The 16,215-nt window shown below is 41.4% G+C and overlaps 1 protein-coding gene across 3 annotated transcripts in view; it reads left to right on the top strand.

Moving 5' to 3' along the window:
• Window positions 1-16,215, top strand: part of KDM4C (lysine demethylase 4C) — a 452,171-nt gene that overhangs the window by 56,255 nt on the left and 379,701 nt on the right. For all 3 annotated transcript variants that reach the window (XM_014586260.2, XM_027770291.1, XM_006144466.3), the window contains 2 exons: window positions 2,278-2,453; window positions 4,040-4,154. In XM_014586260.2, the coding sequence (XP_014441746.1) occupies window positions 2,359-2,453; window positions 4,040-4,154 (210 nt within the window). In that variant the 5' untranslated portion in view covers window positions 2,278-2,358. The remainder of the gene's footprint in view (window positions 1-2,277; window positions 2,454-4,039; window positions 4,155-16,215) is intronic.

Genomic DNA, 16,215 nt, shown 5'->3' with positions numbered 1-16,215 from the left:
GGAAATGAAGACTGACAGTGTTCTTAAATACAAAACTTATATTGGTGTCACCCCATGGCTTAGTGGTTAGCTAAGTGGTTGGTTAACTGTGGCCACACGTGGTTCAAATTCAAGCTCCAGTGGCTGGAGAAACATGCCAAGCATGTGTGTGTGCATGCCCTGAATCCCAACAAGGTGGACAAGTGGGGCAGAAGAGAAGTGGTGTGATGTGATCACATCCCACTGGGGGGTGCTATCTTCCTCTTTCTCTTTCTTGTTTTCGCACTTTTTCTCCTGGCAAATGCTGTGTCCTCTGGCAAACTGGACAAAAGAAATGGGTGAAATTCATCCTCAACAATAATCTGGGCAGAGATTGTCTTAGACCATAGGTTATATACATGAAGTAATTTCATAGCCCATGATGTGAAAGAAGAATGTAAGAAGCACTGCTTTTCCTTCTCTCCCCTTCCTCAGTATGTAGTAATATCAACTTTTGCTCCTATATCTTTTGTTTTTAAAAATAATTATTTAATTTTATTTATTATTATGATTTCTCAATTTGACCAGAGGGAGACAGAGAGAAAGAATGAGGGAAAACAAGCTGCTAGGTCTGGGACTAAAATGTGGTCAGACATGTCAGAAACCAGCACCTTCACCACCACACCACCTGCTTCTGCATCTTATACCCAGGCAGTGGGTACTCCGGTGCTTGCTTTATAGTAATTTATGGAACTGCATATTTGCAGTTATACATTTTCAGTAAGTGTACTATGTTTTTCAATTAACATTAATAAACGTCTATCTTCAAAAAATTAAGACAGCTTTGGAAAGTGGGAAAACTCCAGCCATAAATCAGTCCTGCCTTAATTCATGACTTTGTCCCTTTGGATCCATCTTTCCCTCCCTCTCTTTGCTTCCTGTGGGCTTGCTAGAGAGAGAGAGGGAGTGAGAAAGCACCCCTACGCTCCTATGGGTCATGCCACAGTCCCTACTCCTCTGTCTCTCCATCCTTTATTGGGCATGTATGTGCACAGTGTATTTCTCAAGCTATTGGGTCTGGGCCTCAAACTGGGCAATTTACCATGTGGGATCCAGCTGCCTTAACCACCACGCCACCAGCTGGCTGAGTTTCCCCTGACAAACTGGAAAAAACTGATTTTACATATGTTTGTGTATTTTGTGTCCTAATGTTTTTGGATTTTTTTCACTGTTAGTAATGAAGTGTTTAAATAATGTGGAAAACTGGTGTGCTGAGTCACATCTTACTGGCGTGTGAAAGTTGCTAGTGCACATCTCTTCCCAGCTTCATGTCCTGTGATGTCACATTTGTAGGTTCACGTTGGCCATGGTGAGAGTAACTTACACCATGGAAATAGGCAAAAGCTATAAATGAAGTTTCTTTCACCTTCCCAGAAAGCTGGTTGTTAAACACTTTAGCATGCCACCGTGCTGTTTGCCATATTACTTGTGTTGTATAGTTTAAAAAAAATATTATTAGGATCAGCAGATGTTATGGTGATTATGGTGCTGGACTCCCACATGGCTGAATGTAGTTTGAATCCTGGACCCAGCAGTTTGAAAATCATTCTGGGTGCGTGAACATGGGTGCCCAAAATCCCACTAGGAGAGTGGAGAAGGATTTGCTGCGTGGCCATTTGTCTTGGTGGGGGGGAGGTGACTTCTCACTTTCCCTCTCACTCTCTTGGTAAGCACTCACATCTTATGGAAAAAAATTACTAAATATTTACTTATTTTACTCATATTAATATAAATAGCACATAGTTACAGGTAGATTATATAGATTATATCCGATAGGTCGGACTTAGGATCAAACTCAGGCCTCCCGTGTGGTCCCAGTCTATGGTGCACAGTGTCTTAGCAGTGTGCACCACCAGGGCTGGGCCATAATTTTATCTTTTATTGATAACATAATGGTTGAGTGTGAATTCTGGTATCATACTGTTTCAGTCTGAATTTTATCTCTAGTGTTTAGCCATAAGAACTTCAGCACTTTGTTTCACTTTTGTGTGTCTTTCAATTTTATTTTTAAAAATTGAGATGTGACGAGTACCAACTCAAAATGATTTAAGTATTGTAAATGTTCAATAAATCTGGTTGTTAAAAAATTGTATTCCTGTATGGTGAATATTCATGATTCAGTTATTTATTTATTTATTTTTTTACCCATTTGCCTTTAAAATGTTGAGAAATCCTTCATTGTATTCTACTGGGACATGAAAGCTCAATACAACTGGAATATTTTCAAGATAACATTTTATTTCATTATTTTATCTTTAGGTGATTCCTCCTAAGGAGTGGAAGCCAAGGAAGTGCTACGATGATATTGATAATTTGCTCATCCCAGCACCGATTCAGCAGATGGTCACAGGACAGTCTGGACTGTTCACACAATACAACATCCAGAAAAAAGCCATGACGGTGAAGGAGTTTAGGCAGCTGGCTAACAGTGGCAAGTGAGTGGATCAGTTTGCTATTTGTGTTTCCTTCAATGATACATATGAATGTGGTAAGAAACTAAGTAAATAGAAATAGTGAAGAAATCTGTGAAAAGAAATAGTCTCCATGCAGTCTCTTCCTGTACAGTCCTCTCACTCAGCTGTTCCTGTTTTCTCTTCTTCCGGTGGTTTCCTACTGACATCTAGTTTGCTGGTAAAGAAACTGCTGTTTTGTTTTCTGTCGTTCCTTGCGGTTTGTTCATATTGAGGAGTAGGGATGGGCACCTGTCTATCACCTGCCTGTGATCTCTGGTTACCTTGTTTAGCTTATTCCTAGAATCCCTGATACTACTGGAACCTACCAATAGACTTGGTGGAACAATATCTAGATAATGGTGCTTTATTGCACATTAGAAAAGAGTATTGGTTTGTGTAGGATTCTGGTGTTATGAGTAAATTAGCAAATTTTTCTGAATTTTAAATATGGTTTTCAAATTAAGTTGTTTGGTATTCTTGCTTATTACATCAATAACATACCTGAGGGCCCCAGTATAGCAAAGATGATTGTTGATTATCCTATAATTAGTTTGTACCTTGTTCTGTTTTTTTTTTTTTTTTTTTTTTTTTTTTTGGGGGTTTTTTTTTTAGGGGACATTGGGGGGCCAGAAAGAGAGAGACAGAGAGACAGAAAGTGAGAAATCACCCCCTCCCCCACCAGGGATATGGCCACACCCCGATCCCTGCTCCTCCATTCTCCTCTCTGGATCCTGGGCATGCATGCACATGCGCCCAGCATGAGAGTTTAAGCCACCGGGGTCTGGGACTTGAACTGCAGTTGACTACATGGGAGTCCAGCGACATAGCCATTATGCCAACTACTGGTCCCTGTATTTTTTCCCCCCTCCACTGTAGAAGGGCATGTGTGCTCAGTGGAGACAAAGACAGAGAGAGGGGAAGTGAGAAATCACCTCCTAAGCGAGGTTGCCATGCCATTATACCTTCTCGAGACTTCATTCTCCTTCTGGGATTTTAGCACACACAGGTACCCAGTGTGATTTTTAAGCCTCTGGTATTCAAACTGTGGTTGGCCATGTAGGATTCCAGAGCCTTAACCACTACACTGTCTGTTGGCTCCACACTGACCTTTTTTAATATGTGCTATTATTGCTCAAAATCTAGAAAACACAGACAAATAAGTGCTTTTCTGTTATTCTGGTGTGAGCAATAATAATTATTGGATGTACATTTTTTCTGGCCATTTAATGTACAATTACAGGCATTTTTTGCATATCTAGGATCATAGTATATGTGCTCTTTTATAACCTGTTTTGAAAGCTAAATAATGACTTAAAATAATTTTTTGCTTTAATGGTATTTTCATGAAAGTATTTTACTACTAATGAAAATGTAAAGAGAATATAGTTATTTAGGAGTCTTAAGAGTGTTCTGATATCTATGGTAAGTACATTTTGTGTTCACCTAGTTGTCTGCATTATTTTATTTTGATAGTACTTTTGTTTAGGAAAAGATTTAAATAAAATGAGTGAGAAAACTATTAAAAATTGTTTCACTGGCTTACACTTTTTAAAATTTATCTTTGACAGATACTGTACTCCCAGATACCTGGATTATGAAGATTTGGAGCGCAAGTACTGGAAGAACTTAACCTTTGTGGCACCTATCTATGGTGCAGATATTAATGGGAGCATATATGATGAGGTATATTTATATTTACCAGTGGTTTTGTAAAGGATCTTTTGTTATTCATTATTTTTGTTTCTATTTTAGGCAGTTGAGAAGTAGCCAAAATTTGTTGTGCTTTCAAATAATCCATAATACCTCAAAGGAGAAATGGAAGTAAATACTTTCTAATGCTGGTCTTTTTCAAATTGAAGTCAGCTTATTGTATAAGTATTCAAATTGTTCATTGGTAACATAGTATATGGTCATCTGACTGATGTTTGCATTTTATCAAAACATTCATTGAGACACAAATACATTATTTTACTCTTTTTTAGGGAGGGATTTTTGCTAGAGAGAACATGCGCTTGCTGGAGAGACACAGAGAGAAAGATAAAAAGTGGGAAATCACCCCCACCCCCACCCCACCCCCAGGAGGAGTGGCCACACCACAGTTCCTTCTTCATTCTCCTCTCAGGATTTTGAGCACCCATGCACACGTGCCTGGCATGAGTTTTAAGCTACCGGGTCGAGGACTCTAATTGTGGTTGACTACTTGGGAATCCAGCGACACAACCATTATTCCATCTGCTGGTCTCAGTCAAAAATACATTGTAAAAATGTTTGGAATGGGGCTAGAAGATGGCTTAATGGTTAAGGCATTGGACTCCCACAAGGTCAACTGTGGTCAACCCAGATCTGGGTTGAAACTCAATGTTGGGTACATGCGTGTATGCTTAAAATCCCTGGAGAAGAATAGTGGAGAAGGGAATGCAGTGTGGCCATCCCCATAGCGGGTAATTTCTCATTTTCTCTCTCACTGCCTCTGTTTCTCTAGTGAATGCTTGCACCATATGGCAAAAACCTTTTAAAAAAAGATTTGGAATATAAAACATTATCCCACATCATTAACTTCAGGCAAAAGTAGTGTTTTAGATGTGCTCTTCTGGAACTTTGCCCTGGATTATTTGTAAAAAATTATATGTGAATAAGGTTATATATTTCCTTTTTCATAGAATGTGACCTTTTTTTTTTTTTTTTTTTTTTTTTAAGCTTATACAGTTAGTGCATGGTGTATACGCTCACCAGAGACAGACAGAGAAAGAGCAGGAAAGCTGGAAAACATGTCCTGTGTGTGAATGTCCATGCTACAATCTCTTTTCCATTCTCCTCTCAGAATGCATACATGCCAGGTGTATTATTCCGGCTGCCGGGTTCAGGACTTGAACTGCACCATCAGCCATGTGGGATCCAGCCGCCTTTATTAACCACCAGGCCATTGGCTGACCTTGAGATCTTTTTTATTTTAAAGTGTATGTATCAGTCTTCCTAGCCATTTTTAATGAGGACACAATCCACTCTGTACTATCTAGTCCTTTTTACTTCCTCCTAGTACTTTTTAACCCCTGTTGAAAAAAACATTTTTTTTTTGGAGGGGGGGGAGCGACCACCATAAAGCATAGTGGTTATGTTGTTAGGCTTCCACATAGTTGACTAGGATTTGAGTCCCAGTTGGTGGCTTGAAACTCATGCCAGGTGCGTGTGTGTGCTCAAGATCCTCAGAGGAGAATGAAGAAAGGATTGAGGAGTGGCCATCCCCCTGGGGTGTTATTTCTCACTTTCTGTCTCTCTCTGTGTCTCCGGTGAGTACATGCACCCTATAGCAAAAATCACTCTTAAAAAGGAATTTTTTTTTTTGAAATCTACCTCCTATTCCATTGTTTTATTGGAAAACTTACCTCTTGAAAGGTGGGAATTGTGCAGTGAACACCTAGGTATCCGTCACTAAGATTCAGCAGAAGTTAGTATTTTTGCCACATGTACTTTATGTTTCCCAGTCTCTCTATTTCTGCCTCTGCTGTAACATTTGAAAGGTGCAGGTATCATGAGTTCAGCTTTAATTATTTTAGCATGTATCTTTTAATTATAAGGCAATTTAACATTTACATATTATTATGAGATAGGCATACCTGTATTCCAATTTCCCTAATCTTCCCAGTTTTAATTGTAACCTTTCACCCCCTTCCCCATGAAGAATCTAGTCAAGGTTTCTTTCTCCTTTATAACTAATAAGTGATACTTAAATAAGAGACAAATATCCTGTTCTCTGTAAAGCTGTGGAAGGTACAATGAGGTAGGAGCACATAAAACATAAACTTCGAACCCTTATGATTTATTTGAAAGTAAACACCTATGTAGCATTTATGACATCAAGAGAAAACACGAGCAGGACCCTAGAATTATGCCCTCATTACCTGTCATAGGGTCTTCTTTTCCTCCTATGGTAACCATTGTTCTGACTTTATGGTAATTATTTCCTTCTTTTCTTTAACAGCATATCTCATTGTGGACTTTTTCTGAATTTCACATAACTGGGATAATTTTTTTTATTTTTTTTGGAAAGGTTTTTTCGCTATAGGGTGCGCGCACTTGCCAGACAGAGACATAGAGACAGAAAGCGAGAAATCACCCCCCAGGGGGGTTGGTCATGCCACAATCCCTTCTCCTCCCTTCTCCTTTTGGGATCTTGGGCACGCATGCACACGCGCCCGGCGTGAGATTTAAGCCATCGGAGCCGGGACACGAACCACGGTCGACTACGTGGGAGTCCAGTGACATAGCCATTACGCTAACTGCTGGTTCCCATGGGATAATTTTTTAAAATGTTTGGTTTATTGACATCTTTTTGCATTTCTAAGCTTTTTCTGTACTGTATGTAGATGTAGTTTGTTTTTGTGGCTGTGTATCGTTTTGTTCTGTTGATAATGTCATTTTGATCATCTCTAATTTTGTCTTTTATAAAGTGCAAAACTGTTAATGGTCTGAGCATGTTTCCAGGGCATAGAAGTGTACATTTCTGTTGGGTGTATATATAGGAGTGGCAATAGGGTACACACAGGGTTAACTTTAGCAGAACTTTTTTTTTTTTTTTTTCCTAGTTCATACCTTTCTGTAGCAATGCTTTGTTCTCTAACACTTGGTATTGTAAGTCTTTTAATTTTAGCCATTCCAGTTCTGTGTGCAGTAGTATTGTGGTTTTAGATTACATTGTGATTCTTCCCTTATATTAATTAGTTGTTTCAGTTTCTTCTTTCATGAAGTACTTGTTCAAGCTTCTTGTTTTTCTTCCTTTCTTTTGGAAAAGGTATTTATTTCTTTAATTTTGGGAGGGAGGGAGGATGGATGGATGGAGAGAGAGAGAGAGAGAGAGAGAGAAAGAGAGAGAGAGAGAATGCATGCATGCCCATGTGTGAGAAATACCTCCTCCACCCAATGGAGACCTTATGCCGTTACCTTCCCCCAGTCTCATCTGGCCTAGGTCACAAGCACAAAATGCTCAGGGACTGGGATTTGAATCCTGGCAACACACTAGGTACACGTGTTTGTGCTCAGGATGGTGACTGCAAGGAGAATTGGCGGAAGAAGGATCAGGCCTCACTGGGGATGCTTTCTCGTTCTTTCTCCCCATGCCCTCCATGTCTTTCTCATGGTCTCTTGTGCCTACACACATGTTCTATCATAAATAAAAGAAAAACATGAAAACAATAGGAAAAAGGTCTGTCCCTAGTCTCCTTCTGAAGTTTTATGAATATAAATAACCTGAGAATTTATTGTTTATTAAAATAGTACATGTGTGTGAAGGAAAATTAAAAAAATAAAAAAAAACAAGAAAGTATAAACATAGCTGTAAGTTTGCTAAAAAGAATAATCTTTTTACAATTTTTTTATGAGTGTATGTAGATGCGCATGTATACTTATTTCTGTCAAAAGAATCAAGGAGATCTTAGTAGTTTTTTGGCCTTTGAAATGGTCCTTCTGTTTTTCAGAAACCATTTTAGGGTTTTTATTTTTATTTTTGCATAGAAGGCACATGTGCTCACCAGAAAGACAGAGGGAGAGGAAAAAGCATCCTCCAGGGGACATGGTCATGCTGCAGTCTTTTCTGTTCCATTTCTCCCTCCTTTCTGGATTTTAGGCATGTATACAGATGCGACTCGTGTATTTCTCCAGCCTCTGGGTCTGAAACTTAAAGTATGTTCGGCCACATGAGGTTCCAGCTGCCTTAACCACTAGGCGATGGAACTGGCTGTATCACTTTATTTTGTTCTAACATGAACCATGTTGGTGTTAGAATAAATCAAATTGTACTCTTATTAAGTGATTGGTAGATTGTTGTTATTATCATTATTAATTTTATTATGGGGTGTGTGTGCTTTTCACAGAGAGAGGCACGGAGACAGAAAGGGAGAAATCACCCTCTTGGGGGTGGGGACGTCCAACTGCAATCTCTTTTCCTCCATTTTTTAAATTGGGATTTTGGGGACACAGGCACATGTGCCCAGCATGTTTCAAGGTGGGGGTCTGGGACTTTGAACCATGATCAAGCAGGTAGGAGTCCAGTGGCTTAACCACCAAGCCTCCCTGCTGATCAACCAGATGGGAGTCCAGTGCCTTAACCACCGAGCCTCCCTGCTGATCAACCAGATGGGAGTCCAGTGGCTTAACCACCAAGCCTCCCTGCTGGCCTCCTACTATTATTTTTTTGATGTTTCAATTCAGTGTATTTTTTAGTGGTTTCTTTTCATTTTCCTTTCTGAAGAGGTGTTTGCTATAGGGCGTGTGTGCTTGCCAGAAAGATAGAGAAAGAAAACGAGAAATTGCCACATAGCAATACCTTCTCCTCTCGGGATCTTGGGCATGCACACACACATGCCCGGCGTGAGTTCATGACACTGGGTCCGGGACTCAAACCGTGGTTGACTACATGGGAGTCCAGCAACATAGCCATTACACTAACTGCTTGTCCCATAGTGGTTTATTTTTATTCATGTTTGGATAAATATCTTTGGGTAAATGAATAGCTGTGGTGGGTTGGGGCTTTAAATGTTGTCTCTAGGTACGGTGAAATTATACATGCGTGTGTTTGGGCCTCAAGAAAGAAGCCAAGATTGGGTTCTGGTGCTTGGCGTGATTGTCTGGGAAAGAGGGAGATAGTCAGTAGAAAAGGAAGTGATTGATGACAAAGAGGTATGCACAGATGGAAGTGGGCATACATCATTTTTTTTTTCTTTTTTTGTTTTATTTTCTTTAAGAGGTTTTTGCCTTGGGGTACATGTGCCTGCTGGAGAGAGACAGAGACAGTGACAGTGGGAGGGAAAGTGAGAAGTCATCTACAAGGAAAATGGCCAAGTGACAATCCTTTCTCTTCCCTTCTCCTGGAATTTTGGGCACACATGCATACTTGCCTAGCGTGATTTTCAAGCTAAGTCTGGGACTCGAACTGTGGTTGGCCATGTGGGAGCCCAGCAATGTAACTGCTATGCCATCTGCTGCCCCACCTCCACCAGTTTTCCCTTCTTTCAGTGCATGGTGAAGTGTGTGTGCACACAATGGGGCAGGGGTAGAGGGAGGGAAAAGTACCCCTATAGGGCTGGGCCACACTGTGATCCCCTTTGTCCAGTTTTGCAGCTTGCCAGGATCCTGGGCACCTGTGCATACTGCGTTTGCGCTTTCTGCCAGTCTGGCTGTGACTCTAACCATGGTCAGTTGTGGCTTCTGGCTCTGCAGTCTGGTGTCTAACTGTGTCTGACAGAGGCTGGCACCACACCATTTTTTTTTTAGGTTTTGCCATAGGGTGTGTGCTCTGGCTTAGAGAGGAGAGATAGGGAGAAAGGGAAAGTGAGAACTCACACCCTGGGGACATGACCATGCTGCAATCTCTTCTCCACACTCCTCTTGGGATCTTGGGCACCCACACACATACGCCCAGCGTGAATTTCAAGTCACCAGGTGCGGAGCTCAAACCGTGGTCACCTGTGTGTGAATTCAGTCACCCTAACCGCATGCCACGTGCTGGCCCCAAGGACCACACCAGTTTTACAGAAGCTGTTACGCATAGTCAATCTCGTAGTTGTGGAAATGTATAGTAGTAGTAGTTCTTATTAACTCCATATTGCCCCTAAGCTGAAGGTTTATTTTGTGCCTTTTCATGGGCTCTTCCTTGTGGTAACCTGTGATGTGTCAGGCTGCTGAGAGGAAGGTTGTGCTGAGGGGTCAGCTGAGAAGTGCAGTGTCTAGTGCTGTACACTTAAAAAAACAAAATAAAACAGAACTCAATCTAAATTATTCATTTTAAACTACCTCTTCTGCATTTCTGTTTTTTTTTCAATGTATAGTTAAGACTGGGAAGCAGTGTATTTGGTATCATGTTCAGAACAACAGACATAAAAATGCCCAAACTAGCTTTCTCTTTCTCCTGCTTTCTTTTCTTTTCTTTCTACAGATAATATTTTATATATTTGTATATGTGATAGTGAAATAGTATCATCATTGATTGCAAGATAAGGGTGATGGACTTTGGTTCGCTGTGCCTATCAGTTTGGTGCTTGTGCTTGAAAAGCAGTTATTCATTGGCATTGCTTCAAGGAAACATTGGCTTTAGACTTCAGATTTGAGTAACTTCAGTTATTAAAATCCAATGAACAAAATCCACTGGTTTGTAAACATGCACTTTTAAAACATCCTCATTATTCACAGGCTTTAGAGCTGGGAATCTGTCACTTTGGTAGGACCTACAAGGCATAGTATTTTATAGAGTTCATGCCAGCTCTGAGGGAGCATTTAGCAGGTTCTGAGCCGGCCTGACATTTTCAGTGCTTTTGTGGCATAAAGAGAAACATGAGAGGACTGCTTTAAACAGCTCCTGGTAAACAAAACCAATCACACTGAAGACACCTAAATTCAAACGAATGAAAAATAACTTGTGTCTGCCCCCTTGAGGTAGATGGGGAATAACACCAGAAAGAGTACATTATAGGGAATGATGAAGAGTGAATGCAGTAATAACTGTAACTGTCAGGAGCGCTTGAAATCATAAGGAATGTGCATTGCAAAGCCCATGTATTGTTTTGCTGATGACTGTTATATCTTTACATTGTTTAATTCTTCGGTATTCAAATTTCAGAGCCATCAAATTATAGTTCATTTTTCTTCCTATTCATCTTGAAAAATTGGTTAGGGAGTCATTGCCTTTTTTTGGTGATGGTGATAATGGGTTCTTGGAAAGGGTGTGGGAGGCGGGAGAGGCAGTTTGTGCAGGGTAAGAAGGTGGGCAAGAATCCTGGTTCTCAAATAGGTCTCAGGCTTGGAGCAGAGGGACAGGGATTGTAACCAGCGTTGCCATAAAGGCAAGAGTGGGGGCTGTCTGGAGCCAGGAGGAGAGGTACTTTGCAAGCTTACATTGTTGCACTGAAGGGAGGTTTTCAGAGGAGGGAAGACATCTGAATTTGGCTGGATGACTCACGTTGAGGTGAAAGGATAGAGAGATGAGGAGGGACAGGAGCTAGGTAAACTGACAGGCATGGTCATATCATTTAGTGTCAGTGTTTTGCCCAAGTCGGAGGGTGTTTGATGAGCAGGGGACTGGGGGGAGAGCAAGCCAAACCTAGAACATAGTGGCTATGGGCTCTGGAGCCAGGCCTGTGGGTCTGGGCCCTGGATCCCTCGTATGGTATACCATAGTGGCTCCTCCTCTCACTCCAAGTCTGGTGTTTTCTCTGAGCATCAGGCAGGTCTCTTCTGGGGCAGAGATGGGGCCGGAGAATCTATTCAGGTTCAGACATGACACAAGAAATGGGGGTAAAGTTGTTCATAAAGGACTAGTGGAGAATTACTCAGCCTTGAATAGTAGTGAGGCAAGGACCTGGAAATTCCAGAATTTTAGTCTGGAGCCCTCTTTCATTCTGCTGCTTCTTTCAGAGCTTAATTTCTTTAGGTTATAGTTAAAGGTTCAGTTAAGTGTGTGGAATAGTTGTCTGCGGCAACAATCACGTTAACATGATTTAAGCAAGTTGTCATTTAATCAATCAATTAATTTTTTGAGAGATTTTTGCTATATGGTGTGTGTGCTCACTGGAGAGACAGAAAGTGAGAATTCCCCCCCCTCCCCCTGCGGTGGTGGGGGGGGAAGCAATGGCCACACCACAGTTTCTTCTCCTTTGTTCTCTTCCTGGGATTTTGGGCATGTATGCACACACATTTAACATGAATTTCAAGCCATAGGGTCTGGGACTTGAACCACAGTGGACCAAGTGGAAGTCTAATGCCTTAATCATTATGCCAACTGCTGGCACCACTATTTATTTTTTTAAAGTTTTTTTATTTTATGAATGAGGGGGAGGGAGGGAGAAAGAGGCAGCTTCCCTGACAAGGTCTTGATGCACCTGCAACCCTCAAGTTTCAGCCATCCTGGATCATGGGCACACACATACTTGGCTTACTCAGAGACTTGAACCAGCAACCTTTGCATGTAAGATTGTATTGCAGAGTGTTTTCTTTTATGGCCGTGCTGCCTAGCCCTGCAAGTTGTTATTTTATAGACCAAAGTACTAAGACTGTAGATGGCATGGAATAATGAAGCACAGCTTTAGGGTGTATGATTCCTGGAAGGGATTGGCAGTCAAATTTTGCCACTTGCTTGTTTTTGTCAACAGAGGTTTATTGGTGCACAGCTCTTCTAGTCCATTTGGATATTGTATATGGCTGTTTTTGCAGAGTTGAGCAGTTGTGACAGAGGTAGTATGGCCCAAAATATTTACTATTTGGCTCTTTGCAGAAAAGTTTGTCAGCCCCTTTGATATAAAAGCACAATTGTTTGCTATTAGGGAAGGATGTAGAGATCCCTTCTGAGATAGGCTATAAATAAAACTCTGAATGTTCTCAGGAGAAAGATATGTATCTATATCTATATCCATATATCAGACTACACTGATTTGTTGTGACAATGAAATTGCCATGTTCGGTGGTTTCAAGAACCATCTATAGTTAAAAACAGGTCTTGGAAATTGAGCCACCTGCGATCCTGGGTGGCCCTAAATGATTCCTTGGCAACAGCAACATCAGCATAAGAGTTTTAAGATCCGATGTTTTTGTTTTGTTTCTCTACAGGATGGTCTACTGATGAACAAGTCATAATTAGCCTTTGCTAACTATCTATACATTTAAAAAGTAAATTCTCTATTAGAGGATGCGTGATGTTCCAGGAAATGAAAAAAAATATGTATGTATATATATATACATATACATATATATATATACACACACACATATATATATATATATATGAAACGAAGACAGATGAAGACAAAAGAGTTAGGGAGGAAAAAAATCCTATCACTCTGTGAGGCGATAGACTTGGCTAAGGAACACGAAAGTCAGCACACTTTTGTGGAAAAGACAGGTTGAACACTTCTGAGTGGCCAGTAGCCATGTGTCCCTCTGTCTACCTCGTCGGCAGGGCTGCACGTCTCTGCTCTGCATGTGAGCTCAGAACAGGCACTGACGTGATCTGTGTTGTGCAGGGACAGGGTGTCATCCAGGCTCGTGCCCTGTGCTGCTCTGGTCTGCATCTGAAGCAGCACCTATCATGCAGTGTAGTGGTGTTTCTCCTAATGATGGCCATGCTTCTTTTAATTGAGTTAAAACAAAATTCCACATGCTCTGCTGAGTCTGGCTTTTACCTTCACAATCAATAACACTGGAAGGATCCAAGTGCGTTGTCTTGTGTTTAAATCAATTATCTTTGCAAGATCTGCTCTTTGCCGAATGAAAACAAATAGCTCCTCCCCTAATCCTCATCTCCCGCCTTTATCACCCAGGCTTTCCAGTTTGAATGTCTCATATCATAACAGGAAGTGCAGCCATCAGTGACCGTTTGAGCAGATGTTTTGCCTGACAGGAAGTTTAGTTGTGGGGCCAGCACTTGACATAGTGGTTAAGATGCCGAACTTCCTCATGGCTGACCATGGTTTGAGTCCCAAATAGGGGCAACCTGAAAGTTACACCTCATGCTTGTGCATGCAAGCACACAATCCCGGGAAGAGAATGGAGGAGAAAGGATTGGGGTGTGGCCATCCGCAGGATGTGAATTCTCACTTTTCCTATGTCTGTTTCTCTCTTGTGAGTGCACATGGCCTCTGGCAAAAACCTGAAAAAAAAAGTTTAATTGAGCCTTAATATTAAAGTTCCCATGGAGCAGTTTAGCTTGATGCTTTATGTCCAGGTAGTTTTCTTTTCATATGAAATAAGCAATGCCTACTTGATGGCATTGTATCAAGATTGGGAATTCTCTGTGTGTGACTGTCTTTGATGATAGTTTCTGCTGTTTCCTGGAGGAGAGAGCTGCACTCACTGTGGGAGAAGCTGCCTCGGCTAAAACCTTCAGCTGTGCCATCTCACAGTTTTGCATTTGCTTTGACACTGGGCACCTTCTCTGAATCATGCTCCACCCCATTGCTACTACCTTCATCTCTAAAGGTGTCCACGGTTTCTTCTACAGCAGTCTCTGAACCCAGTGGTAGCAGGTTCCATTTCTCGTATCCTCTCCTGTACTAGTGGTCCTCATGGTCTCCTACACGGTATAAAGGGTATTTCTAGTTTATCAAAATGCTGTGCTAGCTTCAGTAACATGGGGAAGCTTTCCAAGGAACACTGTTATGTTGAGGAGATTGCGCCACCTGAAGACTATGTCTTAAGTACCTCCTTTTTTTTTTTTTTTTTTCTTTTTAAAGATTTTTTTGCCTAGGGAGGGACCAGCAGTTAGTGTAATGGCTACGTCGCTGGACTCCCATGTAGTCAACCATGGTTCAAGTCCCGGACCTGGTGGCTTAAACTCACGCTGGGCAAATGTGTGTGCATGCCCAAGATCCCGAGAGGCGCATGGAGGAGAAGGAATTGCGATGTGGCCATACCCCCTGTGGGGTGATTTTTTGCTTTCTGTCTCTCTGTGTGTCTCTGGCAAGAGCACGCACCCTATAGCAAAAATCTCTCCAAAAAAACCCAAAAAAAACTCAGGTATTTTTGCCTAGAACATGTGTAATCATGTGTACATGAGAGAGAGAGAGACAGAGACAGAAAGAAAGGGAAATTGAGAAATCACCCCCTGGGGGGAAATGGCCACACAGTAGTCCCTTTTCTTCCATTCTCCCCTGGGGATTTTGGGCAGTAGTGATTTTTAAGCTGTCAGGTCTAAGACTCGAACTGTAATCGGTCACATGGGAGTCCACTACCTTAAACTCCACACCACCTGTAGGCCTCTCACCTCTTTTTTTTATCATGCATCATTTCCTCCAACTTGTTCTTGGGTTTTCTAGGTTTCTCATGTTCATTTATTTTCTTCTCATGCTTTTCCACTTTCTCAGGAGACATTTTCACTAGTATCAATGAGAAGAAAATAACAGTGATGCCCAGCACATTTAATATGGGAACGAGGCATAATCCGTTTGGGAAGACATCTGAGACACAACTTCACCATGGTCTTTATTCTCTTTCCTCTCTTTGTGTACATCTGAAATGATTCTGTTGGTGGCTGTCATCATTGAGAGTTTTTGATTTGGACAGTGAATTTTGGGTAGAAAAAAAATCTCACTATATCATTACAACAAATATTTGGAAAATGAATACAGAAAGGGAAGGGTAGTTGTATTTATTTCTGTGACTATTTCTTCTACATCAGTCTCTAAATCCAGTGACAACAGGCTTCATTTCTCCTATTCTCTCCAGCCCCGGTCCTTACATATTCTCTGCTGCAGAGGGTGCTCCTGGGTAATTCCAGAGCTGATGAGTAAATGGCATTAGAAAAGTAGTCTCAGGCCAGATTGGGGAGTTTCTTACACTTTTTAAATTGTTTTCTATATATCCTGAAAAACCCTTGGGTGTTATTTTTTGACGATAGTGAAAGGATCAGAATCATACTTTAGAAAATGTGACCCAGAGCCCGGCCGCAGAGGCACTGGCAGTGCAGTGCTCTGCAGTGCGGGATGCACTGGAAGCACAATAGGAGATTAGGTAGGGTTCAATTCCAGGGTTGACCTGTACATGCTCTTTGCACACACACACGCGCTTGATTCTGGCTGGTTGTGAAGGCTGGGAGTGGGGTAGGGAGGATTTAGTGTGAGATCCTGGTCAGGGTGCTTTAAAATAAATTTTGGGACGCGGTAGGTGGCATGGTGGTTATGGACCTTAAACTCCATGTGGCCAACCATGGTTCAAGTCCTGGACCTGGCTGCTTGCCTTCTTATTTTCTCCTTCTCTCTCTCTTTCT

This window comes from Tupaia chinensis, unplaced genomic scaffold, assembly GCF_000334495.1.
Source record: "Tupaia chinensis unplaced genomic scaffold, TupChi_1.0 Scaffold000121_1, whole genome shotgun sequence".
Classification (NCBI taxonomy): Eukaryota; Metazoa; Chordata; class Mammalia; order Scandentia; family Tupaiidae; genus Tupaia; species Tupaia belangeri.
The sequence above is the reverse complement of the archived record's forward strand: the minus strand, read 5'-3'. Positions and strand labels throughout refer to the sequence as shown.